The sequence below is a fragment of the Adelges cooleyi genome, unplaced genomic scaffold (genome assembly GCF_023614345.1).
Source record: "Adelges cooleyi isolate 19-005CV unplaced genomic scaffold, UGA_ACOO_1.1 ACOO_flye_CR_arks_rails_tigmint_CR_PRNA_30, whole genome shotgun sequence".
Classification (NCBI taxonomy): domain Eukaryota; kingdom Metazoa; phylum Arthropoda; class Insecta; order Hemiptera; family Adelgidae; genus Adelges; species Adelges cooleyi.
In genome coordinates, this window is record NW_026095971.1 from 20274125 (window position 1) to 20301257 (window position 27133).

Genomic DNA, 27133 nt, shown 5'->3' on the forward strand with positions numbered 1-27133 from the left:
GAGCTTCCGTATCCACAGTTTGACGAGTTTTTGTTCTACCGAAAGCTGTTCAAGTCTCATGATAGTATCGGCAACGAAACAATAAATACAAATATTTACAAAACCACAAGACTTTGGTTCGAAAATGGATCAGAGCGTAGAAACACAATTAAACGGCTACTGTATGATATGTATAAAACGCAAAATCATTTTAACTATAGCGCCATGCTATTAGCATTTTGTCGAGACACAGAACCATGGATAGGCTTGCAAAAAGCATTTTGCTTAATCTTTGGTTGGAATCCTTCGGCAAAGACAAATCAGTTTAATTATAATAATTTTGAAGGGTTAGAGGAAGACATAGAAGAAAATAACAGTGACATACATTTATTGAATCAACCGAATGAATTTAATTTTGATGAAAGAACAATGACTTGGTTTATGAAAACAAGTATTCAGATGTACTTGAACAACGAAGGTCGTCTGAATAATATGAACATCTCAGATATTGTCAAATCCGTTTTCGCCCATTTTCAAGAAATAGGTGAAGATGTAAAAATCAACAGTTTTTTCAAGAACGAGAAAATGAACAATTTCTATGATGCAATTAATAAATTTCAAAATCAACAATTATACAACATTGTCATAACAATTGAAATGGATTCATTGTAATTACTAATTTGTGATAAGATATTTTCAATAAATTATTAATAATATTAATTGACTTATTTGAAAATGTTTAATTTATATTAATTGTTTAACTATAATTAGATATTTTGTTGAGTAGCCAATGTGTATAGATTATAGTTTAAAAATAAAGCACTTTTTTTCAATAATAAAAAAGATGGTAAATTTATAAAGTATTTTTCAATATAAGAATATGTTAAATTAAACACAATCTAATAATGAAATATTAATGTTTAGTAAATCAAAATTAGACCTCTTAAGATTATAGGAATGATTATTTGTATATAATATAAAACTTTTTTTTATTAGTTTTATTTTCATTTGTAAATAATTATGAAGTAAAATTTAAACATAATAGGTATGTTACTATGGGTAATGATTGAACAATGAAATTAAGTATGGTTTTTATGAACTTTTTTTAAGAGCCCGAGTTGTTTAATTTTTCTAATAAATGTCTTTTGATACAAAATACAAATACAAAAGTATATTTATGAAATAATTTTAGTAAAAAATTACATAACTTTGGTCACTCTAAAATCAACGATAGCTCTTAAAATGTATATTAATAATTAATTATCAATTTAACTTTTTCAAAGTGTAGTCTTTTCAGACAAAAAATGTTTAAATTATTATAATTTTATATAAAAAAAAAAATTTTCCTTTGAAATACTGCTAGGGCAAAGTTTAATTCACTCAGTAAATAATTGAAACTGATTAGGTAGGTAATATATTGAATTAATAAAAGAATGTTGTGTGAACTTAAACAACATTATAAACTAGGTACCATGTAAAAAGTTTATGAGTGATTCACAGATTTAACACTTAATCACCTTTAACCCTAATGTTTCCTATAAAATTCTCTTTCAAAATTGTGTACGATTTCATTTCACCTTAAAGCTGAATTTGTCATACAATATTGTATTTTTAATCATATAAACATCGAGACCAATTATTAGAAACAGTCTAAATAATAAAAAAAAAAGAAGAAATTGTTTTAAAACCTAAGGAATACTATATAATAAGACACTAAATCAAGAATAGAATTGATTATAATTAATCGGATTAATACCTTCCGAGTTGAGAACTACAAAATTGTTATCCTCAATCAAACTGAAGTCTAATTAAACTCTCGAATAGGTTGTTTGTCGCGATATTCGTTATATTATCGGAGAGGTAGCTACGCAAACAACACTCTCATTTAATATGTATGAAGGGAGTGTAATACTGACTTCCCAATGGTTTCCAGTAGTTCGTATACATCATCGAAGAGCAAATCTTCGTCGGCCATATCGTCGGTGACAATTTACAAGCCGATCATTAGTCCGCTCTACCCGGTGCGGACCCGAAGGACATGTGTCCAGGCGGATGGCGACCCGCCGATGGTCTTCTGTGAGCTCCTCTCTTTGAACTTTCGCCGGGGAACACCACGTCTTGCTGGCCCAAGTAGTCAGGATCTGTGCTGCACAGACCTGTGCAAAAATACTATAATATTATACTATACAACAGATGAGACAATCGGTCCTAGTCGTCCTCCTGCGCCAGGTAGGCCAGTGTGCTCAGCCGTAATGGTACCTCGAGCGTAGCGCCGAACAGCCTCGACCTCAACCCGCCAACGAGAGCAGCAGAGTGGTGACTGGTGACTGTGGTGAGTGGTGTCCCGTGCCGCCGACGGCTGCTGGCTGCTGCTGCTGCTGCGGGCTGCCTGCGTCCCCGCCCCGCCCTGATGAACTTTTGCCGTTTCCACGGGCAACGGATCTCGCGCCTAAGGTGGCCGGTGAACCGCAGACAACTTCAAGTGGTGCACCGCCTGCAACGGCACTGATAAGATAACGCCTTCGGAATGAAACAAAAAAAAAAAACAAATACTTTAAGATAATAATTATCATTGAAAACCTTTCAACAAAAACATTATAACAATCATGATTCATGAAAAGTGTTAATGATGATCGACATAAAGAGCGTTGACTCTAGATTTTTTTTTTTTTTAATTTTAATAATACATTGCGATTGCAATAAATTAATATTGTAAAAATCGTGTTACTCCAGTTGTATAGGGCGTGCAGCATTTTCACGAAAGTCTGGAATGTTTGAATTTGACAACTATTTTTTAACTACTTATTGCAACCAATAAAAAATAAAAATGTATTAGAAACTCGTATTTAAAAATAAAGTAAATTTTTTTTAACTATTACGCTAAATATATAATATACGTCTCTTTTTTCTTGTTTTTAATATTTTGTTTTTATTATAATTGTTTTCAAGGATAATTTAACCTGTAACCATGTTACCAAATGACATATTAGAACTGCAAGCCACAAGAACACAGGACAAACAAAATTTGTAAGTAAAATACTTTAAAAAAAAAATGTACAGGGAACAATTGTCTCCTCACAGTTAAAAACACACTGAGAGACATTTTTGAAAATGTCACTTTTAAAAGTGAAATAGATATACTATAAGTATCAATTTTTATTTTTCTAGTTAAATGATGTTATGTCGACTACCTAGGTATTTAAGACAAATATTTTCTAGATTTTTTTTTTTAGTTACAATTTCTTTTGTATGACATAAACATAGGTCAAGTTTTAAATAACTGATCCACCAAGCCTAATCAATATAATATATCAGTCATAATTAGGTAGACATTTAAACTACCTATAAGTTTATTAAAAAAAAACCATTATTTTTTTAATTTGTAATCTTCTTGATCTTATCCCTATTTAAACATAAGGTATCACACATAAAACATATGCTAGATAAACATTTTTTAACAATATGAATTTTCCAAACAATTAATTAAGAAAAAAAAACATCAATTACATTATCAGTTTTTGTACTTATCTCTTATTTTAATTACTAGAATTACTTTAGTTTGATAGGCACTCATTCACTCTCTTGCTTTGTTTAGACTCGGGTATTGATTGTTTTTACCTCTATTAATCCTTTTATACATTTAATAAGTTAAGCTAAAAAAAATAATTTTTATTCATTTTATATCTAACCAGGTGATTCTACATTAGTTTACTCTTAAAAAATTTGCAATTTCTTCTAGAAAACATTTATATTTATGTTCTTAAAGGAAATATTCAAATTTTTATCTTTTTTATTATTTACTAGGGCTGTATTAACTTTTGAAACTCAAATGGTAACAAATCAAATGAAATTTAAAATTAAGAATAATTTACTGAAACTTTTGACTGGTTGATAACCAGTTTTAATTAAATATGTTTAAAATTTAAAACTATCCAAAACTGCAAACTATTCTTAATAGTCTAATAGATTAAAAAGTCAATGAAATATATTATATGGTACCATTTAAGTTTCAAAAGTTGATAAAGCTATAAAAAATAGAAATTTGCAATATCGTCTAATATTGTAATATAGCGTAAACAAAAATGTTTTCAAAAAGAAAAACTACCATTTTATTTAAATAAAGACTATGAAAAAAAACCTACAAAAAATATCAATTATTAGTAGGCCGTTAAAAGCATCTCCCGGTTTATTAGCTTTAATCATGATGAGTTATTACTATTAGCAATAATAAGTATTGAAATTTTAAGTATAATAGATGTTCATTTTAAATTAACTGTTGTACAATTACTATTGTTTATTTAATAATTAACTCACATAAATACACTGGTGTAACACAATTATTGTATAAAATGAGTCAAATCAACTCACCGATATTTTTTAATTACTTAATCATGCATTATTGACACACGTTGCTTTATGATACAGAATATAACCTAATATTATTTCTCACATAAACAAAATCAATATAGATACATTAACAGCCATTTCGCTAATCACCTAATTATTATTGTGCTACCTTAATCATTATACTAGCATATAATAGCTTCTAAGAATGTAGTTCAATGAATAATTGGAGAAGGGATAATATAAGATGGTATGGGAGTTTTGTGTAACAAACCGGTGAAAGTGTTTTATTCCAGTTTTTGCTCTTACTACTTTCCAAGGTCTGTGTTAAGTATTAGATTGACAATAATATTCATATGAGAGAGAATGTTTGTATTGTGTGACTTATTTTATACTGATAGTATATTTTACACTGCACACTTTTGTGTTGTTATTTATTTTAGAAAAAACAACTTGGTAAATATAAATTTATTTATTTATTTGTAATCACTATTCTTTATCTTAATATTTAATACACCATCATCATGTTATTGTATAGATGTAACTAATAAATATTTTATTGTTTAGAAATATTTGTTTATAAATGAAATACCATTTTATATGTTAAGTATAAAAATTCCTAAATTAGTATCTTTAGAGCATTGACTTATAGTGAAGCTAAAATAAAACAATTTAAGATATTGAATTTCGATCCAAGTTATACTATTAATTACCATTTTTTAGCTTCTTGCTTACTGAAACAAAACGTCTTATGTTTGATGAATTAACTTTTTTAGTTTATACACTCAAATAACTTGTGTATTTTTTTACGATTTGCCAGTTTGCCCAAATAAAACTCGACGTGTTAACCCACTTTAACATCCGTTTACAAACATTAATTAAATACTTAAAATCATAGTACTATATTCGTGTTGTACGTTATTATTGATTCAATGTAATTAATGTCGTTTGTTCAACTGATTCAATTCAATTAATGTAATTAAAAATTATAATAATGACATTTTATTTTCGAAAACATGTTATTTCATGCCATAAATTTACTATTTAAACAATTTGTTTCGTTTTGTTAATTTATTTTTAACTGTGGACGAATTCAGCTGAAGCTATTCAAATTGATGTCATTGCAAATCATATTAATGACATTTTTCTTTTTTTTTACGAAAACGTGTAATTTTATGTTATAAATTTATTATTGAACCAATTTGTTTCTTTTATTATATCATATCTATGTGCACACATGCATTAGCTTCATGCTTTACACCCTTATACCTATCATCCATTTATATTAGACTAAATAAAAAAATATATATTTAGTTTAATTAAATGGTTTAATATACATATATATACATTCCTATTTCATTGTGTATATATATTGCTATTTATTTTCAATGGCCATTTCAAATCATTTTCATTTGTTGGGTATTGGTTTTTTTTTTTTTTAATTAGGTTACTATGTTATTATCTTATTTTAATAACGTTACCTTACTCATCTTTGATGTTGTTCTTAAAATTGATTATAATACACTAAACAATTGTTGTTATCTATATCTCAAGGATGAGATTCCTGATTGACTGTTGACGTCGTTAGTCTAATAATTGTTTGTATTATTGTAAATGTACGTTTATTTTCACATTACATTATTGACCGTTTATTAATAGATCGTATTAGTTGATAATATTTTATCTGTATTTTGCTCATAATAGTCATAATCTACCTAAGGTGTTTTCCATTAACATTTTTATCTCGTAGATCCACAAAGGTTATCTTATTCAGATATTGAACACTTGTTTCCACTTTTAGTACTTACTACCTACACCTTTTTAAAAAAAATTTTATTGAAGCTATAAATCGTGTTAATTAAAACGGAATTCAGTTGTTGTTTTAATGTTTTTATGTTAGTTGTTTTTTCTTCAAAAGAATGGCTTATTCTTTGTTGATAAACGAAGAGTCTAATAATATAATCCTACCCGGGTATTGTACTTGCATACAATTTTAAAATACATTTTTGAATTATATTTTTATTTTTTTAATTACAGTTTGTCATCTGAAAATGAGTCGGATTCGTCGATCGATGTGCAATATAAAACCATAATATTGACTGTAACTTCGAGAGCGTCTGAAGTTGCTGTTACAGTTCAAGATATACCCGGTGTGATTAAAGTAAGTGATCTTGATTTCATAATATGATGTTTAAAACCAAATTGTTTTATGAATTTTCTTTTTTTAATTTAGAGTCACATTGTTAGTAAAAATAAATTACGTTTAACTTATGACTCGAAATTAATCAACTCCGCTGCACTCAAAGAAACTATCGATAAAATGGGGTTCTTAGTGTCTTTTGAACCAGAAAAACAAACTGAGGTTACCATACACATAGAAGGCATGAAATGTAATTCTTGTGTTCGTAAAATACAGAATCACGTTCAAGAAAAAATCGGCGTCATCAGCATTAGAGTATTATATTTTTTTGTGAATTTATATTCTTAAGTTGTACACTGATTGAATAGTCTTTTTCTTTGAATTAGGTGAATCTTGAAGATAAATCTGCTCATGTATTATACGACTCAAATACAATTACACTGTTCGAACTTCAGTCTTCAATAGCCGAATTAGGGTTCACCGTACCAATTCATCCTACAACAACAACGATACAAATTGACGGAATGTCTTGCATGAACTGTGTAAGAAACATTGAAGGTGGGTAAATGACAAATAATTATGTATATTATATTCAGAGGTGTTCTAAACAGATACATGACACAAACTAGGCAAAATCGGTGCGTTAAACGGTGTCACCTCAATATCTGTCAGTCTGGAAGAGAAACAGGCGACCGTTGTTCATCGTCCGGCAGAAATAAATACATCGGATTTAGCAGCGGCCATATCAGCTATAAACTCTAAGTTTAAGGTGTCGTTAGGAGACCAAAAAATAGATTCTCCCCAAAATATCTACAGCACCTTTGTGTCCGAAGACGAATATAGTAAAGCTTATTTGAATATCAAAGGCATGACGTGTGCCTCTTGTGTTATCGCAATAGAAAAACATTGTCTTAAAATCAAAGGTAATATATTATCATACTTAATAATAACATTGAATTTCAACTAGAGATGGCAACTGAGAAATACAAATTTACAAAAAAAAACCTTTGTTAAATTATTTTTTCAATTCCAATATTAATAAACTGTTGCCTTTACGACAGTATAAAAACAATACTGAAAGTAACTAAGAAGTCTATAAAGAAAAACTCGCAAGCATTTTTATTTCTTGTCGACAAGTTGTATTTAAAATATGTGTTTGTAAAAATTTTAATTTTTGTGTTTTCATCTCTAATTTCTACATTAATATGTTTATTCATCATTTGATTTGTGACTTTTTTTGATTTTAAGGCGTTAAAAGTATTTTGGTCGCATTGATGGCGGCAAAAGCCGAAGTGCAATATGATTCTTTGATATTGCATCCAGAAGACATAGCCAACTCCATCACAGATTTAGGTTTCCCGTGTATAGTTCTAACCGAGAATAATTCACGTGAAACTCAAATTGAACTAAGAGTAAGAAAAACCAATTTTTCAATAATGGAATTTTGTTCAAGTATAAAGGTTGTTGTATAAATGTTTGTTTGTCGTTTAGATTGGAGGCATGACGTGTTCTTCTTGTGTGAACAAAATTGAGAGTAATATTTTAAAATTAAAAGGAATACAAAAAGCAGCTGTAGCGCTTACTACACAAAAGGGAGCGTTCACGTATGATAGCGATTTAATTAGTCCTCGAGACATCGTTGATCATATTGTTGCTCTCGGCTTTACCGCCGATTTAGTAAACAACAAAGATCGAGGTTCCAGAAGCTACTTAGACCATAGGTATCGTTTTATTTAATAGCAAAGTTTATTTATAGAAAACTAATTATATATATTTTTTTTGTTTTAGTGAAGAAATAAATAAATGGCGAAACTCTTTCTTAATTTCTCTTTTGTTCGGCGGTCCATGCATTATCGCGATGACATATTTCATGATGGGCATGACGTTTGGGTTCATAGATCATTCGTCCATGTGCTGTGTCATACCTGGGCTTTCATTAGAAAATCTAATAATGTTCATTTTATCTACTCCCGTTCAGGTACTATTATTTATTGTCAATTCAAAAACTATGTTTTTGACATACGTGGAACATGTTTAAAACATTAACCAGTATATATAATTAATATAACACAATATAGTTTCACGACAGCAGCGAGGCTTAAGTTTTAAAGGCGGGGAGACAGTCAATATCGTACTTAAAACGTATGTACATAAAATGATTTGTTACTTAAATTAAAACCCAAATGGGTAGACATCGTCTTGATGTCTCCTGTGACGCTTCACCATTGTTTTACTACAATATTTTAACAAAAATTTGTCCTCCTTCCCAAAAAACATGTTCTGTGTTTACAAAATAAATAATAATATATATATATATCATGTATAATAATATGTCAATAATATAACAATATGTCTGTGTTGATAGTTCATCGGAGGCTGGCATTTTCACGTTCAAGCTTGGAAAGCTATACGGCACGGCACTACTAATATGGATGTGCTTGTATCGGTGGCAACCACAATATCATATGTTTACTCACTTATTGTTGTACTAATAGCAGTCACTGACACACCAGCCAAACATTCCAGTCCAATGACATTTTTTGATACGCCCCCGATGTTGTTTGTCTTCATATCGTTAGGTCGATGGATGGAACATATTGCCAAGGTAAATATTTCGATATTACCGATATTTCTACATTGTACGATACTGAAAGAAGAATAAATAATTTTAGGGGAAAACTTCTGAAGCTCTTTCCAAACTGTTGTCGTTGAAAGCCACCGATGCCTTATTGGTGACCATAACCAATGATTATCAAGTGCTTACCGAAAAGGAAATCCGGGTGGAACTGGTCAAACGCGGTGATATACTCAGGGTATTGCCCAACACTAAAGTGCCAGTTGATGGTAAAGTCTTACATGGCCGATCGGCTTGTGACGAGTCTTTAATCACCGGAGAGTCAATGCCAGTGAACAAAAAACCCGGTAAGCTAGATAGAACCCAAAGCAATTTGGAAATTACTGATTTTTTTTTCATTCCGTCTCTTAGGAAGTTTAATCATCGGGGGCTCGATGAACCAAACCGCTCCTCTGTTGATGATTGCTACACATACGGGAGAAGCGACTATGTTAGCCCAAATTGTACGACTGGTAGAACAAGCGCAGACGTCTAAAGCGCCAATACAACAATTTGCTGACAAAATTGCAGGCTATTTCGTTCCTACCGTAATTGCCATATCGTCTATTACTCTGGCGGCATGGCTTTACATTGGCTGTTATCACATTCAATATCTACCGATTCCAGTATGGTTTGAACTTGACCGTTAATACGATTTGCATGTTAATAACATATAGAATATAATTTAGAATGAAGACAAGTACGGATCCGATGGTTGGGAGAATGCTATACAATATTCATTTAGATGTGCACTCAGTGTTTTAGCTATAGCTTGTCCGTGTGCTCTTGGTTTGGCCACACCTACGGCCGTTATGGTCGGCACCGGCGTAGGCGCATTAAACGGCATATTGATTAAAGGAGCTGAAGCGTTGGAAAACGCTCACAAAGTAATGTGTGATCGTCATTAATCCTGACGATGATATTCATGTGTGATGATTTTTAGGTTAAATACGTTGTTTTCGACAAAACGGGCACTATAACGTACGGAAAACCAACAGTATCGCGGATTTGCTTATTTGTAAACAACACTATATGCTCTTTGAACCTTCTCCTATCTATTGTTGCCAACGCCGAAATTAGTAGCGAGCACCCATTAGCTTCTGGTAACTACTAGAGAAGTTTTTAATTTTTATACAAAACATTTTTTAAATATCTGTTGATTCGTTTGTTTAGCGCTTGTGCATTTTGTCAAAGAAACGTTTGGATGCGAAATATCAGGAAAATGTGAACGCTTTCAATCCGTGGCCGGTTGTGGCATTAAATGCGTTGTTTCTCATGTAGACGATCTGTTGAAAATAGGTTCGAAATCTAATTTCATTATGAACTATAACAACTATATGAGGTAAGCAACGTCGAGATATTAATTTAAATGCAGTACCGTAGCCAAGAGAGGGCCCGCCCAAAAATTCCTGTCTGGCTACGGTATTGTAAAGAAATAATAACAAATTAATTTTTAAACAAAGTGGACTCAATCAGTCATCATTCGAGTTCAACAACGTGATAGTCGAACTGGAAGAGGGAAAACCTGGAACTGAAGTTCAATCGATTCAGTTACACAAACTGCTGGACTTGAACGAAGATAAAAAGCCTAATGAAATCAAATACGAGGTATAATTAAATCGTCGAGGTTATTACTAATAAATAATCATTGCGTGTATTACTTTTTGTTTCAGGTGTTGATCGGTAATCGGGAGTGGATGTTTAGAAATGGCGTAACCATGCCGCAAGAAGTCAATTTTAAAATGATTTCCGAAGAGACTCTTGGCCATACTGCTATATTGTGTGCCATCAACGGTATAAATAATTTTTAAAAAAAATTATGAAAGTTATGTTGTATTTTATGTATTTTTAATTTTCTCAGGCATTTTGGTGGGAATGATAAGTGTGTCCGATGTCGTCAAGCCAGAAGCTCATTTGGCGGTTTACACTCTGTTGAAACGCGGTTACGAAGTGATGTTGTTGACCGGAGACAACAGGAAAACGGCTTGTGCGGTTGCTAAACAAGTGGGTATAAGCAGGGTTTTTGCAGAAGTTTTGCCATCTCATAAAGTGGCCAAAATCAGAGCAATACAAGAAAAAGGCATACGAGTAGCAATGGTCGGCGATGGAGTGAACGATTCGCCTGCCTTAGCGCAGGCCGACGTGGGTATCGCTATATCTTCGGGCACAGACGTGGCCGTCGAGGCAGCTGACGTCGTTTTGATGAGAGTAAGAATATATTTAGATTAACATTAATCGTTCTATAAACATTATAATATATCCTGATAATAATGTTGGTTTTTTTTTCTTTTAACAGAACGATCTTCTAGACGTTGTTGGCTGTTTTGACTTATCTAATAAAACTGTCCGTAGGATTAGACTAAACTTTTTATTCGCAAGTATGTACAACTTGATTGGCATACCGATTGCCGCAGGCGTGTTCAGTCCTTTGGGACTGACGTTACAAGTAATTAAATTGTTAAGAGTTACATCATGCGACTTGCATTTCAATTATTAATAAAACATTTTCTTTTTTATTATTATTGTTTCAGCCGTGGATGGCTGCCGCCGCCATGGCCTTAAGTTCAGTATCCGTTGTGGGATCATCGCTTCTACTTAAAATGTTTGTATTGATAAATTATCTATAAATGTAAACTGTGCTATTTAATAAACTTGAGGTGTGTATGATTTTTAGTTATAAAAAACCCACGATGATGACGTTGACCACATCCGAATACCTTTCAAGGTCTCACGGTGAATTAGACACCATTTCCATACACAGAGGGTTAGACGACATAGAACCGTCGACTATGATTAGGTCGTCGAATTCTTCAACGATATCTAAGTACGCTCATTATTGTTGATTATTTAGTGGAAAACGTATAAAAAATATATGTTCATGATATATTCCAGACTATGATTGTCTGGAACTAAGTGTGTTTGTTTGTGCTTTTTTGTCTTGTGCCTGTTTCTACTATATACCTTTTAATTTTTTCCTCTTCATACCCACTAGACCTATTTAGTATATTTTATCTAATCTTTCACCGTGCTTTGGTAATGGCTCACCGCTGTCCACTAACATTTAACTTCTTTGAGCTTTTGTGTTGTCTCGTAATTGAATAACAAAAATGGGTTTTTTTAAAAACGCTACTTTATGTAGAAAGACGTTTTATGTAATTTATTTAATTTTAGTAGTGTAGTAGTGAAAAACAACTAAAAGAATTACTTATTTTTATCTTAGGCTTCTAATGGGAAAAACGTCTGCTTCCGAAGCTGAAAATAGACTTCTAAGTTCTTACGACGATATGGAAGACATTGGTGTAGGGTATGTCGATAGAACAAAAAGCATTAACGCTTGAGATGCCGTAAAACTATTCCTGTGTGACAAAAGTTGATGCGTTAGATCAATTTATACGACACGTTTAAGTTTTAATAAAATGTTTTGTTTTATGTATACAATTTATTATCAGCTGATGTATTTTTTTTTTACATCAACTTTTTTGTTATCTTTACTGAACTTTGTTTTAATTGTACTAAATTAATTTATAATATTTTTTTTTTAAATGTTTATTTTGTTTATTATACTTTACTTACTTAAAACAAATTTTAAGGTACTAATATCATTAAGTTATTTTTTTTAATTTCCCTTTTAAAGCCCAATAATTAAATACTGTTTTTATTTTATATAACAATAAACGTATGTAATAATATTTTTTACCTACTTAAATTCAAGGTTCGTTACCACGTATTGTTTTACCGCTAAAAATACATTTTAATTTACTAGAGATATATACCTAACCAATGACATTTCTTATAGACATAATACTAAACTCATTGTGATCAGTGGCGTGGTTCGCACCAAAAAAAGACTGTCGAGGTGTCGGTCGACATCTCTTTCACAAAATATTTAAAAATATTCTCTTCGACTTTATTTTAAGCCAAAATATTTTATTTACATGTAAAATGAATCGTAAGACTTTTGGGACATTCTCTATTTATATTGAAAACAAAAAAATTAAATTATAAAACCATTAACTTATTTTTGTAAATAAAATAAAAATATTTTAAACTGCTAACGTGCGTGTTTAATTTTACATAAATATACTTTAGTTTCTAGTTTTTTTACCCATTCAACTTCAGTACAATTTATTTTATGTGTATTGATCTACAAGACCGAACAACATTGGCACATGTTTGTTTTTTATCATCGACCGGGTGTGTTTTATGTTGACAACAGTCTTGGGAACGGACGATTTTCTTCAAACTTTTATAATATTTTGAATATTTAGAATTAATAAACCGTTTTAGAAAAACATTTTTTATATATACACCTATATATGATAAATAATAAAAATTTGAGTTGGATAGTAGGTATGTTCTGAATGAAATAAATATATATTTACTATTACTACCCTTAAACGGGGTGAATTGCAGCGATTTTCACGATTCACTCAATTTCAAACTTAAATTAAAAATTAAGTTTTTATCCAAGAGTTTATATGAAATTGTTAAATGATGGCTTGTTATCTCAGGTATAAAATTTTAAAAAAATTGGAAGTGCGATTTCAAAAGTTTTTTTGTCTTCTTTGTTCAAGTAGGTATGTTACAATTCACTTTATTGTGGGGTGAATTGAATCGTAGGTAAAAAAAAATATGAATGTTGCAATAATAAAGCCATAGCAATGGTGTATTGCAACTTGTATATGGTTTTAAAAATAGGTTTTAAATTCATAACTAGGTAGGTAGGTATTTAATACATAACATTTACTTTATTAATAAACATTGCAATACCCTTGGCAAATCCATAAAAAGAAAAGAAAAATTTTAACAATTAATAGTTAAAGTATAAAATATAACAATTTGAAATGTACACTATAAATCAGTTTCAACAAGTTATGAATATATTACCTAACAATTAATAAATGGTATAACAAAATGTGTCAGTCTCAACAAATAGTTTTGTAAGTCTTTCAAGTAAGATCATTCTTTGATTCTTAAAAATGAATGGTAACGTTTTAGTAGTACATTAAATGAAAAAGACAGCAGTAAATTTAAAACACAGCAGTAAACTGGTGAATTCCTCGTCTTAATACTGAAGGAGGATCTATCTTTCCAATAATTAGATCGTACATAAATTCACACACACCTGGGACAGGTGGATGTACAAAAAGCATTGATTTTGTATCTTTTTGTTGAGATGGTTTTTTTCTAAGAAACTCTCCTTCAAACTCAATAACCCCGACTTTGGTAACTTTACAAATAAATAACTACTATACAACAAACGTTTTAATATAAATATTGTTAAAAACGTACCAATACAACATATAAATGTAAGCCATAAAATAATTGTTTTAATTATGAAATTGTAAAAACCCATCTCGAGTAAACTTTTGGACGAGTTCAAAACTATTTTAATATTCCTTATCGCATTAGTATTATTAATTGATCGTTAGCCACAATTTGCGTTTAAATGTTGATCATGAGTTTGACAGAGACAGGTATATAATCGGTATAGGTATATACCCAATTAACAATTAATATCAATAACTACACCAGATTATATTATTTTGGAATTTTTGTGTTTTCCGTAATATAGTTACAATACAACCCACAGACGGTTTATATAGGACTTGGTCACAGTACCTTTTAATCGTCCATTTAGAACGCAAGTCAAACAAGTCTTTAACTAGGTAAGTTTGATTTTTTACCATATCTACAGTTCAATCAAAGAAATCGGTTTACTTTAAATAACTAAAAGTTCCAAAATATTCTATTGCTGCATTATATAATTAGAAAAGAATTTTTTTTTTTTAATTAGTTTTAACACTTTTGATATAAATCGTCGATACAATGTTGTGGTCTTTACTTTGAAAGCCAACATAAAATAGGTGTGCGATTTATCAGAGCTAATTTTCATAAGTTAAGTCAATCTGTCGATAATTTTAAAGTTTTTTGTTAGGTAATAAATTTTGTGAAAAGTTATAGGTAAATCATAGGTGTTTATCTTAAATCATTAAAACACAGTTTATGTGGTTGATCCGATTAAAATTGTATTAAAATAAGTTAGTGAATTAGTTTTTGAATTATTCCCTTATTGACGTTTTTAAAAGATACAAATTTATTTTTTATTCAATACTTAAATAAGAATCGTTTTTATTTGAATACAATTTTATTTGTTTCATTATGTTTATATATAGAGTAAGAACATTTTTTTCGTTATAATTTAGGTAATTGTGATTATTGCCTTTTATTTTAAATTTAATATATACACAATAACTATAGTCATAAAGAAAATTAATATTGTGTATATCATTAAAACAAAATAATAAAATAAATTATTCATCATGATTCCTAAATTTTTTATATCCATCACTAAAATATTAAAAAAAGTTTGAAACGTTATAGCATAAGTGTCGTTTTAAATTTTGATAATGAAGATTTAATAAAAAAAAAAAAAATAATTTACCCTGTCCGTACTTTGCCTCAACTTTACAACACTTGCTTTTTTTATTATTATATTTTATGTAAAAAATAATACGGTTTGGTTGTTATAAATTGAGTAACTATGAATATTTCCTTTAAAATGTATACAATGTATACATGCATGTTAAACAGTAGTTAAATGGTTTACAATGTACAATAAAGCTATTTTACGATATTTTATTATTATAACGTTTATAGAACATATTTTAAAATAAAATAAGATATTTTTAAAGTCAATTTTACTTAAAATAAAATAAAATCAAAATCTTTTAAAATCAAAAATTTGTTATCAGTATTCTAAAATATTAATTTTTTTTAAAATAAGTTAGTCTAAATAAGTTAATTTCAGATGATGCTTTAGTTTATATTGGTATTACTATGTATCATAAAACAATTACAAAGATAATAAGAAACGCATTTTTTACACTAATGGTACTATACCAATAATAATACAAAGAATTTTATTTGAACGTTCTGAACAATTTTTAGAAGTACACTTATCTGTTTGTTGCTCCAAGCTCTACAATTATATAAACCTTTTTAAATTTACTAATAGTTTTCGACCCCTCTTAATTTTTTTTCTTAAAAAATAACATTCAGAGTACCCCTACTGCTAGTATGCTATAATATTTTCTATACAATATTAATACATTCACACATTTTATACTTAGAATATATTAAACCTGTAGGCAGACCTTTTTAGATTTGATATATTGTAATACTCATGATGTCATTTAAAATCCAGAAGTTAGTGCATTGTAAACAAGTCAAATAAGTACATTTTTCCTAATTTCCATATTTTAGAATATTAGAAAATTCTATTTATATTTTTGTAAAATAACATAAATACAAATATTTTCAAACCGATAAATTACAACTATTTTAGTACTTAAGTGTCATATTCCAAATCCTTGAAATTATTTCTTAAAATGTATGCTTGTTTGATGCATTAACACATTTAATATTAGTAATATTTAATATTTGCTATAAAAAATATTGATCTTAAATTTATTTATGTTTTGTTTCACAGGTGTTGCAGTACAAACTCAATAGATTACTATTCTCGAAACAAAGATGGCTTTAATTGCCATATTTGTTTAAAACGTTTTTCATCAAACAAACATAGAAACATTGACGCATATATCGGCGGGAAAACCTATAAATGCAATATCTGTGAAAAACATTCAGTCAGCAGTCTAACCTCATAACTCATGAACGCATACATACCGGCGAGAAACCGATTATAAAAAATAGCAAATATCTGTGAAAAAACACTTCAGTCAGCAGTCTAACCTCATAACTCATGATACGCATACATATCCGTCGCGATGAGTAATGGACCGTTTAAATGCAATATCTGTGAAAAAACATTCAGTCATCAATCTAATCTCAAACTCATGAAAGGATACATACCGGCGAAAAACCGTTTAAATGCAATATCTGTGAAAAAACATTTGGTCGACAAAGTTATCTGAGAAATCATAAAGCAAGAGCACACGACTAAACCCAATGTATCTCTCGTGACTATTCAGCGATTGTAAAATAGTTTCAGTATTAATTTTTATTGTTTCGCTTTTTTTTTTACTTAAGATTTAATTCGCAAAATAAATATATGAAACTTTAAAGTTCTTGGTCTATGACATTTGAAAGCTGTGTAATGTCAAATACCTCATTTTACTACAAGAATCTACACTATTTTTTTTTAATGCAAAATGATCAAAAAGGGAAATAGAATCGTTTAAGGAGTTAAAATGCGAAGCAGCTACCAAACTGTAAAACATATATACAAAATATATACATTGTTACAATAGCTTTACTTAGATAAGAAACCCGGCATCGAGGATAGATTAGATGGTAGGAACTGACTGGGGATTTATCCACAGAGAGGATAGGAAGTTAAAGAGGATAACTCTATGGGGAGAAAGTGTGGGACAATGAAAAAGGAAATGAGAAAAATCACGAATGGCTGGTAGATCATGCAATGTGCTATGTGGAGAGGTGTTTAAAAAGACGAGGAAAGAGCCATGCAGGAAGAAGGCGTTGAGGGGAAATCTTAAACGGGGAAAGGAAGAAATTTCCTTACACGATAGATGGAGACCGTGTAACCAAGGCCTGTGATGGATGAAGGTGGAAGATTGAACGATGCCAAGGGGAAAAGTTAGGAATATAAATTATTTAGATATAATAAAATCTAATTCTCAAGTTAAAAAAAAACAGTAATAATTATAACATAAAAATGATTATAGTACGAATTTAAATAAGTAAACAATAGTGATTCGATATATATTATATTTATTGAACAAGCGTTATGGAGATTTTATCGACAAACAATTAAATTACATCAAATTAAGAATAGTTTTCTATGGTGAACAATTCCGATTTAATCATCCCTGTCCATAGTAGTAATATCTAGACTTCTTCGATAGTCAATGACATCAGCCATTCTATAATATCTTGTGTGATCTTGTGGTACATTACTTCAGGCTGGCCGTCGCGCCCGAATTCGGCAAATCCCATTATGTGAGAATGACACACAATGGTAGCCGACACGTCCACCTTAAAAAGTAACATATAAATTTATTGAAAGTTGGTTATAAGGTCGGATTTTATTAGTTTATGTAATATCACACCCATACCCACTGTTAGTATAACGTCGCCACATTTCCTATTTCGTATAATTAAAGAGCATAATTAAATATTTATATTACCTACAGTAATACAATGTGTAATGAGTAATGCAATGTGTAATGAGATAAACTTATTGGCTGTTAATTTTTTTTATAATCAAATTGTGGTATATGACAGATCTTATTGTAGTCTTACAAAAAAATTCATATATTGAATAAAATCCATTTAATCCATATTACTTCAATAAAAAAATATATAAAATATTGTATCGAAAAAAAAACCTCTGATGTACGACGTGTCTACGTTTGTTGTCTAACAATAATAAAACAGTATTTTAAGATCATATCACCACTACAGGCAAAAATGGGGCAGTTAATAATTCCTAAGTAACAGTAAATAAAAATAGTGAAAACGATAGAAAAAGAACCTATTGTAGTCTTTTATAAAAAAAAAAAATACCAGCATTACTTTAGTTATACAATTACACGTAAGTTTTATTTTTAAATTAAGATTTTGACAAAACTTGCTTGATTGATAAATCAAAAAATTTGGCAGGTGTAGTACGTGTGATAGCAATTTCTTTATGAACTTTTATAATAAAAATTCCTATGGAACATTTTTTTTTTTTTTTATAGAAACTTAAATTTCCGTTGTGAAAATAATTTGAATATTAGACCTTTTTCAAGTTGATTTTATAATACTGTAAAAATGGGAAAAAAGTCTCGGAACTCTTTCGGACCCTGATCATTAACATCAGTTGTCTAAACAGAAAATCACATTAACGTCTCAGAACTATTTGTTTTACCAAAACCGCGTGCTCCACTGGGCAACTGCCGTCCGCCGAATAATGACAAACGTCGTAACGGCATGGGACTTCGTTGACTAGCTCATAATCAAAGAAAAAGTTCTTTTTTTCCGAAGTCTTCACCTGAGACCAGTACATTACTTCGCAGTCTTCGTTAACGTCTTGGTTTGTGTTGAATCTAAGCTGCTGGTAATCGACAAATAGAGTGATCTGAATTTCCGGCTTTACCTACAACAAATGTAAAGTGTCAAGTCAAGTAAAATAACTATGGTTACTAAATATATGTTCAATAATTATACCTATGCGTTCAGTTGAAAACTTCAGTGAAAACTTTAAGAAAAAAATTGTTTAGGTTTTTTTTGAGAATTTGCCTATAAATTTACTTAATAAAATTTAACATTAAGTATAGCTTGTACAGTAAATGTACGCCTTTTATGTTTGGATATGTTTTAATTTCAATATTTGCACAGAAAACATTAGACATCTATAACCGGCTATTACAATTTTTTAAGGGGCAAACAATAGGCAACACTTTACATAAATTATTATGTCTATTTCAACCGTGCCAACTAATTAAACTATGAAGGGGTTAATTTTTACATTCATTTTTTAAATATCATGTTACTGCAAAGTTAGACCGTAGAGGATTCTGAGTAAAGCCAATAGCCATTATGAGTTTAATTTTTAAGTATTAACAAATTTGAGTAATTCAAAAAGTTCAGATGACTGGAATATTGCCACTTTAGTTAACTAGTGTAACGTTATACCACTATATAAGATTAATTAAGATTAGCCATATATACACTGTCAATAGTGTTGAATATTTGATAAAATATGGAAAATACATTTTTGTCTGTTCGTATATTTTAGATTATGATTTTAGCTTCGATGCGGAGCTGAGAAGGCATTGTTTTTACAATGATGTGTTTTTATTTTATTCTGGACCCACGATATCTCGTAAACCGCTGAATCGATTTCTTCGTGTAGCAACTTTATAGATCAGAAATCATACCTGGAAGGTACTTTATCGGGTCAAAAATTAAAAAAAAGTCACCCCTTCCCCATCAAAATCGAGAAAAACACCTAAAAAATTTACAAATTTTTCAACTTAAACTTACAATGCTCTATAACTCTTTTAAAAATAGTTGAAAATGTTCCAAATTTATATGAATTGTTCTTCAAACATAGTACTATCGATAAACATTAACAAACCAAAAAAATATCATAAACCCTTTCCCTTATAAGGGATAGATTTTTTTTTTTTTAATTTCACTTTTTCCAGTAGTTTTAAAAATTTAGATATGAAAATTAGACCAAAGGTAGATCTAAAATGTAACTATAACATATACAATTTTCTCAAAAATCTGTAGTCAAATTTTTTTTTTATTAAGGAAAAACCCCAAAAATAGGGTAAATTTACACTTTGGCCGTAGTCAGTTTCTAGGTTGCTCTATGTGTGCGTGAATCAACAGTCAACAGGTAATGAAAGTATTTTCATTATATTGTTAATTACGATACACGGGTAACTATGACAGTACATTTTTATAGACAGACGATCAACCCTTATCGTATCCACCCTGCACAAGACTAAATATTAAATTTTAAGTACATTATTGCTGGTCCCACTTTCAGTTGTAATAAAATCTGTAGACCTGTGACCTCTCCGTCTCCACTATTTTTTTTTTTTTTACATTTACTAAATTAACATGCGATAGGTATGTTGCACGATATTACACTGTGAATAATAATAATAATATCACAGATTACCTTGATCAAAACGATGGTGATCATGCTGTTTGGATGGAAAACCGAACCGACGGCCAAACACGCTTGGTTCTTGTCCGGTTCGGCCGAACTTATAACGATATGGCCTAACATCACTTTGTACGGATTTTGCGTCGAAATGTTCTTAAGGCTGAGCAATAAGTATCAAGTGTGATTATCATACTATACATTATAACAGAGACAGTTGAGTTACTATGCTTCAGTCGAAGGCGTGTTGTGGGTCATACACCAGTGTCCTGCCAACAAGATACACGGGCTGTAGTTCCAAGGAATCAACATGATGCCCTACACGGCAAATTATAAGGTACTAATTTGTTTCTATTTAATTTTGTCATACAACATGTTTGCATTCCAATTACCATGTACGGATACTCTCCGCTGAAAGCCGGAAACTGCAAATTTCCGTCGCATCGATAATTGAAATTGACTAACAAGAAAACCGAAAATAAAAGTAATAAAAATCGACATCCGTTAAAGACGACGATTGCCATTTTAAGCAGAAAGTTGAATTATTTGCATCACCATAGTAACGTGTGTTTACCGAATAATAAATCCAATATATATATTACACAATCCAATAACTTTTCGTTGTCACACTTCTTATATGGTCTTATGAAGTCATTATAGAATTATTTGTATTTATTCAATGCACCGTGTTTGACATTAATTTTAAATCGCATCAACAAATTATCTAATAATTTAAATTGCGTTATTATATACTTAAGGTTGCATTTTATCGCAGAAATTCATAATTTAATTTAAAAAAAAATCTGAATTTCTGAAATGAAAATAGGCTTTTAGCATAATCCTGTAGAGGCTACAGATTTTTATTTTTTTTTATAGAACTTAAATTGGACATTTGCAAAACCTGAAATATATATATATATATATATTTGTTTCATATTAAAATAACGATGAATTTATTAGTTTACAGATGAATCCACTAGTTTGGATCCGTTAAACTCCGGGGGGGGGGGGGGGCTTTTAAAATTTTTTTTTCTAGGGTTGGATGGGGATTCAATTGTTTTAAATGCGATTATTAATTTGTACAATTAAAATAACACTAATTACTGGGATGGTTATCAGCCAAAAACGTGGCAGCCATCTACTTAAGGTTACACTACTATAATGTACAGGCATAGAAAATAGATACAGGGTACAGGGTGATCATTTCATCGTGAACCACTCAATATCTCATAGAGTTTAATAAGAAATTAATTTTTTTTTTTATTCATAATGTTTTAATACAAAGTGATCTCAATTTTTCACAATTTATTTCGTTTTTACCGCCTTTCCAACTTAGTTTTTTTGATAGCAAACTCAAATGGTAACGCACACATTTCATTGACCTTCTGGTTAATCTGTGATAACATCTTATGAGCGCAGCTGATAATACATAGTACTTACATGCGTTATTGCTATAAAATTTTAATACCTTGTACACTATTAAATTCACAAATTTGTATTTACTAGACGTTACTCACAGCTCACTAGTTTACTAGACTATAGATTTTACCAATTTATCAATAAAAGTTGAATTAAGGTGTTGAGTCATTGTTGTTCAAATTTTTCCTACAGAAAAAACAATCCGACTTGATAATTTTACCCTTTTTTTAACATATATTATATACATCAGGTATTAAACTTTGTAGTTAAATTTTAAAGCTTCTCAAGTGTAACGTACCTACTGTCAAATAATACAAATTTATATAATACCTTTCAGGATAGACGACTTGAGAGATGGAGCCAACGGACAGCGATGACGAAAGAGAAATTTTGGCAAGGAATTGGAGAAAACATCTACTTGATGTACAAAAAGTAATCTTACAAAATAAAAACTAATTTTAAATGTTGATTCTATAATTAAAATATTTCTATAGACAGCTTTACGGGATGGAGCTACCAGCACCGAACCAGAATCGGATGTAATGTTTCAAATGGGATTTGATAGCGGTTACAATGAAGGATTTAAACGAGGTTATGAGCAAGGATCATATAACAGTACTATGAGGTAAGGCATTATTTTTTAATTATTTTATTTGATGATAATTGGGTAATAATTATGATTATTGCACACTGTTTTTTTTTTTTAATACTTGGATATTATTAATTGTGTTTCAAAGGTTATTAAAACAATTCAATATGTCTGAAGATAATGACCAAGATGGCACAATAATAAGCACTGCCAATTGTTGAAAACTATTTCACATTTATCCTTCAAAAAAATGTTCCAGTTTGTATTACTTGTAAATCAAGACGAGTGAATTATGAGGTTATTATTTTAAATAAATAAATACCCTTTTTTAAGCGACCAACATAGCACGTATTCCTAAAATTTTAATAAGTACATGTACACTGTTATAGAATAATTTTTCAACAATTTTAAAAGAATAACAATTACATTCCATTTTGTATACAAGAAGTCAATAATATTACTTTTTTTTTGTTAATTTATAAAAGTTTTATTCATACTATACCATCAGGAATTATAACCTTTGATTACCTGCTATTTTTAATTATAAAATATCATTGCGTCTTTGATTGCTAGACCGTACTGAGTGTGATAAATATTTTCGAAATTATTAAAAGTAATAGGTTTTGTTTATTTATACTTAAATATCCAATTAACAAATGTCAAATTATCTTACAACAATATTACATTTAGTACAATTATTATTAATACTTAATAATGATATAGTATTAAAATTTAAAAAAATTGTATATTTTTGTAAGCATTATGAAAATAATACAATACAAAACATTTTTGATGTTGAAAAATATTTTTGTTTTTTTTATCCAATTGATACTATAAAATGTGTTCAGTAATCATTTTATTTTAAAACGGTAACTCAAAAAACAATTGAACTTATAATATCTTAATACTGGATTACATAAACTCTATATGTTACAATTATTATAATATTACATTCAATCATCACAGAAACTGACTTATTACGTAAGACAATATTTATTATTATAATAATAAAACTAATACCAACACTTTTTTAGCTTTTCATTGGGAAAAAAAAAAAAATAATTATCATAGAAATGAACACAAAGTTAATCGCTGTCGTCGTTAGGCGGATTCAAAGGTTTATGGCTTTCATCATCAGATCCATAAGGACCGTCTTCTTCGGAATCGTTAACCATTGAAAAAGCTGGGTTGTCTTTTGTTATTGAAGATTCTAAATCATTTGAAAACCGATGAAGTAATTTTTATTTTTTATTTATGTCTTGTTATATTTCAAACCTGGGCATTATTTTAATAAAATCTCGAACATTTTTTTATAAAAATAGTTTGTTTAAAAAACAAAATCAAACAGTTATTTAAAGTTACAGATTATTTGAAACGATAAATGCCAAGGTTCGTAATACACCACCATTAAAAGATACTTAAATAATACATACCAAACCCGGGTTTCTTTGCAGGCGAATACACTGCAGCTAGAGTGTACACGTAAAAATTACAAATCCCGTAAAATGTCATGAACAAGGCCGACGACATGTATTCAGTATTTAAATCGGCGGCAAATGTATCTTCGATTAAACCGAATCCATATCGCATGTACGTGATGATAAAACAAATAAGCAGCGAAATAACCATTGAAATGCTTACAAACTTTAGTCTTGCATCTAAAAAATAGGATTATTATATTTTTATCACACAATTTGTTGAATTAACTAAATTGTTATCAAACTCACCGAAGTAGGGCATCGAACGCAAATCACTGTATGCTCTCAAAATCAAGCACACCAAGAATAAAATGTAAACGAATGCGAAAATGTTCACGCACAGCTTTATGTTCTGTAAAGAAAACACATAATTACAACATTCTTCCTAATGGACACCTAAGATGATTACAATGATTTACCGAAAAAGCATTGGTATCGATCTCATAACTGAATGCTGGATCTTCGAATTCATTTATACGTCGATACTTGGCAATTAAAACACCGCTCAACCAAAACGGACTTACTAAAGCGATTTTGAATAGATAAAATGTCAGTGGTTTTCTTTCATTCTAAACCAAAATAAAAGGGTTTGGTATTTAACAGAAATTATAACCATTGTATGTTTATTATATTGTTCAAGTTTTAAATACCTGGCGGAGTCCATGATAGATGCAAAGCCAATAGAATAGTATAGCACAAATAAATGTGATTTGGAAAACTCCATCGGCGACTCCGATTACTTCGTTGCCGGTCAGAAGTGTCAGAGGGAAAAATGGATCTAAAAAGTTGTTCACGCTAATAATTGAAATATTACTGTAAAAGTGAACTATTTAAATAACATCAAATTACGTACTGTTAAATAAAATAAGTAAAGGCAATAAAATGATGGTCCATTTCTGTTCGTACGACCAATCGGCTATTGGGAATTTTCTCAACGAATTGGCGAAAAAGCACTAATAATAACATCACAATAATTATTATCGTTTTATAAACTGTATAAAAATTAATTAATAGGCAAATTGTGTACACAATTATTAACTTACTAGTACTCCAAACGCACTCAATAAATAAATCAGCCTGAACCATATTTCCATTTGAGTGTATCCTGGGTTATATGATTTATACTAATAATAGGACACGATAAATTACAACTAAATGGTATTTTGATTGTGTATACATATATATTTATGTACAAATATCAGGGTACTCACGTAGAATAAAACTTCTTTTATTTGATATTTCTGATGGAAAGTCTCTAGATTGCAAAATGATACATTAAATATGTAATGAGTATAATGAATATATCCAATATGGGCAATAGGTACTTGACTGCAAGTCTGTCTTTCGCATAGTAAATGTCTTTTCCTGTACACAACAAAAGTCTTATAATAATTCAAATGTAAAAGAGTATTAGCTATTACCTGCTAGTTTGACTGTACGCTTTTACACTATTATACTTGTGTTGAGGCGTGATGCCTTTGATGGACATATTTATGTTGAAACTTTTGTCGTACGTTTCATCTAAAATACCGTATAAATTACTAATATACAAGTATTATTATTCAATTTACGCCATATAAACGTCGTGACCATTTACCGTCTTTATTGTCTGTTAAAACAACTGCGATCAACCATAGCCTTTGATTGTAAACGGTCAGACTAGGAGTTTTCATAACATATGGGCCCTGAGGTAGCGTCCCATTATTGTGTTTCAATATATCCACACCGCTGGTTTTACTTGTCAAAGTTATCGGTGGACCTAGATCGTGTCGGAAAAAATACAAATAAATACCATATATGTTGTAGAGTTTACTAAATAGCAAAAAACCAATTTCAATTCCTGTTTGGTTACCTACCCGTCAAGCCGATAAACAACACTAATCCCATAGCCGTCAGCAAAATGACAAATATCATGACGAACTCCCGTTTGTTCATGGAGTACAATCGCATGTGCACGGACCTAAAACACAAAATCCATATTATTAAGTATGAGATTTTTTTTTTTGTTTCCAATTATATTGGGTATGGTACCTTTCACATCGGTCATGATGGTAAGCCGGAGAAATGTATCGGTTGAAATCGCTGAATAAATCGTTGAATTGGGATACCAAATTCCTGACTATCGCCAAACAATTGCCGGTCGGTAGCGTGTAACTGGTCTCGGGTCCGTCGTTTGAGTTCATGTTTTACCACAGAAGTAAAAAAAAAAAAAAAATTTTAATTACCTACTTTTAGTTTGTAATACTTGATTAATGATTTTACATTCGCAATGTTGATTTTGTTTTGATAATAATTACACGAAGAAAACAACGTAAAATCTATTATTATTATTCTATACAAAACAAAATACAATGAATGTTGTTAGATATTATTCTAATCAAATCACGTTTACACATGCGTCTGGGGTTGTATTATTTTTACAGAAGGGACTCTTTACTATACCCACTGTACCGTCACAGCTGCTATTGATCCACCCTGCCATTCCCACCCCGTGCACCAAGCACAGAGCATTGCTGCCCAACTTACAAAATATATTATAAGTAGTCAGACCTACTGCTATTGTATTTATAAATGGAAATAACGGAATGTTTATTTGCATAGATAACCCATATAGGTAGGCTTTTTTGTGAGTATTAACAACATAAATATGGTTTGTTTCGAGACAAAGTTGTTGCGAAGGTATTGTTGGCATGTATAAAAGTCGAATAGTTTTGTTTGTCCATAGTTCTAGCGATGAAAATTATTAAAATAATAATAATAAGTAATTAAGTTTTGTTTTTTTAATATTGATATTATTATAATTTATACTTTCAAGTGCATTTTATTTTTTTAATAATGTCGGTATAACATAATATCTAAGGACAAAAAACCCAGCAAAAATAAGTCGTATTGAAAACACCCTGTACATGGTTTTAGGATGTTT

General features: G+C 30.0%; 4 protein-coding genes and 1 long non-coding RNA gene across 17 annotated transcripts in view; 2 read left to right on the plus strand and 3 right to left on the minus strand.

Annotated features, from left to right (window-relative positions):
* Nucleotides 1-4484, minus strand: part of LOC126838777 (peripheral plasma membrane protein CASK) — a 95763-nt gene extending 91279 nt beyond the window's left edge. For 9 of the 10 annotated variants that reach the window (XM_050573480.1, XM_050573478.1, XM_050573477.1 and 6 more), the window contains exons 1-3: nucleotides 4348-4484; nucleotides 2239-2499; nucleotides 1896-2135 (exon numbers count right to left, since the gene is read on the minus strand). In XM_050573480.1, coding sequence (XP_050429437.1) covers nucleotides 1896-1954 — 59 coding nt within the window. In that variant the 5' untranslated portion in view covers nucleotides 1955-2135; nucleotides 2239-2499; nucleotides 4348-4484. The remainder of the gene's footprint in view (nucleotides 1-1895; nucleotides 2136-2238; nucleotides 2500-4347) is intronic. The other variant, XM_050573479.1, reaches the window with a different exon arrangement.
* Nucleotides 2593-13132, plus strand: LOC126838776 (copper-transporting ATPase 1). 3 transcript variants are annotated; one of them, XM_050573468.1, is made up of 22 exons: nucleotides 2593-2836; nucleotides 2929-3006; nucleotides 6361-6484; nucleotides 6557-6778; nucleotides 6850-7021; nucleotides 7093-7386; nucleotides 7712-7875; nucleotides 7955-8184; nucleotides 8252-8441; nucleotides 8829-9068; nucleotides 9136-9385; nucleotides 9450-9703; nucleotides 9767-9964; nucleotides 10021-10180; nucleotides 10251-10419; nucleotides 10541-10685; nucleotides 10751-10871; nucleotides 10939-11285; nucleotides 11374-11523; nucleotides 11609-11679; nucleotides 11752-11901; nucleotides 12298-13132. In XM_050573468.1, the coding sequence occupies exons 2-22, from the start codon at nucleotides 2948-2950 to the stop codon at nucleotides 12413-12415; spliced, it is 3828 nt and encodes a 1275-aa protein (XP_050429425.1). In that variant the 5' UTR covers nucleotides 2593-2836; nucleotides 2929-2947; the 3' UTR covers nucleotides 12416-13132. The 3 variants fall into 3 exon arrangements, with proteins under 3 accessions (XP_050429425.1, XP_050429427.1, XP_050429426.1); XM_050573470.1 differs by lacking the exons at nucleotides 2593-2836; nucleotides 2929-3006 and adding an exon at nucleotides 4626-4779; XM_050573469.1 differs by lacking the exons at nucleotides 2593-2836; nucleotides 2929-3006 and adding an exon at nucleotides 6151-6295.
* Nucleotides 13133-17889: 4757 nt separating this feature from the next.
* LOC126838967 (uncharacterized) lies at nucleotides 17890-20975 on the minus strand. Its single transcript, XM_050573796.1, has 3 exons — nucleotides 20740-20975; nucleotides 18973-19200; nucleotides 17890-18095 (listed from the first exon to the last, which is right to left on the minus strand). Exons 1-3 carry the CDS (start codon nucleotides 20848-20850, stop codon nucleotides 17949-17951), a joined length of 486 nt encoding a protein of 161 aa, XP_050429753.1. The 5' UTR covers nucleotides 20851-20975; the 3' UTR covers nucleotides 17890-17948.
* Nucleotides 20976-22156: 1181 nt separating this feature from the next.
* LOC126838927 (uncharacterized) lies at nucleotides 22157-25110 on the plus strand. Of its 2 annotated transcripts, XR_007685745.1 has the most exons (6): nucleotides 22157-22393; nucleotides 22481-22575; nucleotides 22638-22768; nucleotides 22881-23029; nucleotides 23767-23966; nucleotides 24187-25110. It is a non-coding gene; the product is annotated as an uncharacterized LOC126838927 (long non-coding RNA). The 2 variants fall into 2 exon arrangements; XR_007685744.1 differs by lacking the exons at nucleotides 23767-23966; nucleotides 24187-25110 and having other exon boundaries at nucleotides 22164-22393; nucleotides 22881-23535.
* On the minus strand, nucleotides 23570-26591 carry LOC126838132 (transmembrane protein 181). The gene is made up of 12 exons (XM_050572284.1): nucleotides 26242-26591; nucleotides 26067-26170; nucleotides 25808-25969; nucleotides 25632-25731; nucleotides 25422-25575; nucleotides 25254-25334; nucleotides 25064-25163; nucleotides 24861-24988; nucleotides 24630-24779; nucleotides 24460-24562; nucleotides 24166-24390; nucleotides 23570-23942 (listed from the first exon to the last, which is right to left on the minus strand). Exons 1-12 carry the CDS (start codon nucleotides 26391-26393, stop codon nucleotides 23818-23820), a joined length of 1584 nt encoding a protein of 527 aa, XP_050428241.1. The 5' UTR covers nucleotides 26394-26591; the 3' UTR covers nucleotides 23570-23817.
* Nucleotides 26592-27133: the final 542 nt, after the last annotated feature.